General features: G+C 34.7%; 1 protein-coding gene across 1 annotated transcript; it reads left to right on the top strand.

Moving 5' to 3' along the window:
* Positions 1-2,169: 2,169 nt before the first annotated feature.
* LOC109861533 lies at positions 2,170-4,098 on the top strand (the record flags this gene model as incomplete). Its single annotated transcript, XM_020441222.1, has 1 exon — positions 2,170-4,098. A coding segment is annotated over one exon (1,188 nt), but the record flags the coding sequence as incomplete, so codon positions are not given.
* Between the last annotated feature and the right edge of the window lie 67 nt (positions 4,099-4,165).

Genomic DNA, 4,165 nt, shown 5'->3' with positions numbered 1-4,165 from the left:
ACTTTGTATCAAGATATCTCTGTTGAGTAAGAAAAAAATCGCAAAATACTTTCTTTCGTCCTTTGACTTCAACTTTCGATTAAGTCTAGGCCGAACTCGATCAATTTAGCCGTTGTTGAGATCTGAAAATCTCGGAAATTCTCATCGGCCATTCTCGCGTATAAGAGGCACGAGGTACCTTGCTCAACGCGCGCGCACTTCGTTTGTGCATATACTTGGCGCGAGGCACTACTGTGCCTCTTGATACAAGGTGGGAAAAAATATCTATGTATACATACAGGGTGTCCAACAATTACTTTAAAATCTCTCGTAGGCAGAAGGAGTAAGATTGAGTCAAAAAGTCCTGAACTATTTGTTTCTATTACATATAATAAAAGAGTAATTATTGAATAAATCAAGCCAATCAGCGCTGACCTTTAGCCAAACGCACGTCAGTGAACCACGCGCCTGGTGTGCGTGAGCGCTCCACGCGGCTCATTGACGTGCGCCGGCTAAAGGTCGACGCTGATTGGCTTGATTTATTCAATAATTACTTTTTTATTATATGTAATAGAAAAAAAAATAGTTCAGGACTTTTTGACTTAGTTTTACTTCTTCTACTTGCTTATAAGAGCTGTTAAAGTAATTGTCAGACACCTTGTATATATATGTACAGGATGTCCCGTAATTGGTGTAACATCTCTCGTAGAAGGAGGAAAACTAAGTCGATAAGTCCTATATCTATTTTGCTAGATTTGCAATAGTTATCGAAATCTTAATTAACAAAGATCAGCGAATAAGCATGCATCGGACTGTCTTACGCGCGTAAGACAGTCAAGTGCGCTTTGCGCGCTTACGGTGTTACCCGTAGCAACATATGAGAGGAGCTAATTTAACAGCATATACTCTATAACATATACATATTAAAATGTAATTGTGCGAAGCGCGCCGGACTGTCCTACGCGCGTATATATATAAGACAGCCCGATGCATGCTTATTCGCTGATCTTTGTTAATTAAGATCTCGATAATTATTGCGAATCTAGCAAAATAGATATAGGACTTATCGACTCAGTTTTACTTCTTCTACTTGTCTACGAGAGATGTTACATCAATTCTGAGACACCCTATATATATACGCATATGTCCGCAACAACATTTAGCGTACGGCTTTTATTACCATTTATATATTTGCGTTTAGAAACTTCAAAGCTTTCTTTATTAATTATAATATATCCTTTGCATTTTATATAATTATATGTAGAAGTCAATATACATTGGAATTGCAATGGGAGCTTAATTTATTTTTTCTTTTTCGATTACTTTGAGGTACACTCAAAACTTTGAATTATATTATTATCTTACACACAATTTATATATATCAATTATAACATTCAATAATATCTACTCTTTATATCGACAACGAACAACAAAAAAATTCTTTGCTAAAATCTTCTATAGAATTTCTTCCTCTCTCCTTCCTGACCGAAGAACGGTCGCTTCTATAGAAACGAGTACTGATATCTGACCTAAGCGAGACTGTAAACATTCCTTCACTGGAAGTTTTCAAAGATATTATATTCAAATGCTATATTCGAATGTGTTGCACGTTAATACAATTATATAAAATGGGAAAAATATAATACAATTTAATTAACTTTTAATACACTTTAATAACACAAAAAAAAGAAAAGAAAACTTACCGATGGCGGGATTTGAATCCGCATGTCTCGAGTTACAATGCAAGCTCCTAATCAACTGAGCCACTCAAACTGCTTGCAAATACTCTCAACGTAACGGCTTTTCCAGTACACCCAGAAAGCGGTCTATTTTCCAAAAGTAAAAACTTAAAATCTAAAGCTTATTAGAACAAACGGCCAAACAAGGAATTTCTTTTTTGACCTGTAAAACTATCAAAAAATTGGCATCAAATGTCAGGTTCTATCACTTCTGATCCTCTCCTTGTTACTCAAAATATTTCAGACATCTTGTATATGTATCATTTTATTTAATTTGAAATTTTCAGAATTATAGTTTGATTATTTAATTAATATTTCTTCTTTATTTCCAAATATTACAAAAGTGTGCACATAATAGTAATGAACATTTACAATTCCAGTGTTTTTTAACTATTTCTTTAGATTTTTCTTCTTGGAATCTTTAAATAAAAAACTTTTCTATTGTCTGTAGGTATTACAAAAAACTTCATCAAGTCACTCTTCTCACTCCAGTGGCAAGTCTGTGTCCAGTACAAAAGTGATCTGTACACCGTTGAAAACAGTTACACAATCAAATCACCACTCAAAATCATCACCACTCAAAGTTGTTCAACAAGGTTCTTTAACTCCTTTGCCAGAAGCGCAAAACTCAATAACTCTTCAGGTGTCCACCAATCTGAGCCCATCATCACAAGAGCAACAAACAATACAGAATAGCGTGACGCTGGCTTCCAATACGACTAGCACGACGACTATTTCCGGCTCGTCTGGTACGAAGATCTACGTTCAACAGAATAACTCGCCAATGAGATCCGTAATTACTTTTGAAAATGGCACAGTGAAAACAAAGATTGCTGAGAAGGAAATCATTGACTGCAAAGAGAAACAGGAAAAAGAATTGGTTACGGAAAAGACTTATAAAACTCGAGTAAGTAACGAGAAGCTCTTCAAATCGAAGTTAGATGAAGAAAAATTGAATAAATCAATCAAAGTTGAGCGTCCGTCAACGCTTTATGCAACAAAAGAAACAAAAACAAATACTTTGTTATCAGAATCTGATAAAGAAAATAAACCGAAAATTGAAGAGGAAGTGCCTAACAAAATGAAACTAACAAACCGCATGAACAACAGTCAGGTTCACTTATTCGACGGGTCTGCCAACAATGTCGACAAAAATGCTTTAATACATGAGACAGCCGCCGCGTTGTCCAGTACAAAAAACACAAATGATGCGATGAACAACTCGCGCAAACTTAGTCTGTCACTCAGCAAAGATACATTAAGCTATCGCAATCTATTGCATCCCGACTCGAAGAACAACATAGCTTCAAACCCTCCATCGCCTACTAAATCCTACGACTGTTTTAGTGACTCCTTCAACGATGTCTACATTGAAAATCTAGAGACGGTAAAACAGCACCAGGCTCCTCAGGGATCTGAGCCTAATTTAGAAAAGATCATGAGTCGAGGTTCGGACTTGCACTCTTATCCTAGTCTCAGCGATATGCAAGTGCAATTTACCAGCTTGGCAGCGCAAAAAATCCTCAAGGGCTGCCCGATCAACAGCGTTGACACTCTGGTAGAAGTAAATATGGCAGCAACATCCGATAAGACTAATAACTGTGATGTTACAGTTCATACCGACTTTGGTCTCGTTTGAATTCCATTATCAAACAAACGCTATCCGTCGATTAAATAATAAATGAAGAAGCTGTGATCCTTTTATCACATTTTGACATGTTTGTGTCCGTAAAAAGTAATGTGCCTCAAGGCAAACAACATTCGAAAGTATATCGCTACCGCCTTTGATTTTCGCATTTTAGAATAAACAAATTATTTTTATGTAAAAGCTACAGCTTGCATACAGAAGATATATATAGAATATGCATAATAGTTACCAGTGAACTTGTCGCTTCTTCTTTTGTGAATCTTTTAACAAACGTTCATACTTATTCAAATATTTTTTACAACATACATGTTATATTGTTAAGTACTGAAACACCGTTCTATAATTTATAATTCTAAAGTTATCACAAAGAAGTGCTAGATTGTCTTGTACTTTTTGATATTTACAATTAGACTTGGTTCTCTTTACATTTTAAAACAATATAAATATATTCGAATACTACGCATATTATAATGTTGTAACATTTGGCGGTTTTGCATTGCTTTACTCAAGTTAAAGCGATTTGTCAAAGCATCTTATGTTCAACAATCAGACGTGCCACAAGCGTCAAATGAGAAAAGAGAGATAAGAAGTTAAAAAACAGTGAAAACAAGAACATTATTACTTTAAATACATATGTGTAGATAATTTTATTTTATTTTACATTTTATATTTTTACGGCGACACAACTTTGTAACCTTTACCAATAAACAGAAATTAAACAGTACAGTACAATTTTTGGCAAAATCTTTATAGTATAGTATAGTATAGTATAGTATAGTATAGTATAGTATAGTATAGT

This window comes from Pseudomyrmex gracilis, unplaced genomic scaffold (genome assembly GCF_002006095.1).
Source record: "Pseudomyrmex gracilis isolate BER0280 unplaced genomic scaffold, ASM200609v1 scaffold_816, whole genome shotgun sequence".
Taxonomy (NCBI): domain Eukaryota; kingdom Metazoa; phylum Arthropoda; class Insecta; order Hymenoptera; family Formicidae; genus Pseudomyrmex; species Pseudomyrmex gracilis.
This window is presented reverse-complemented; position numbering and strand designations above follow the sequence as displayed.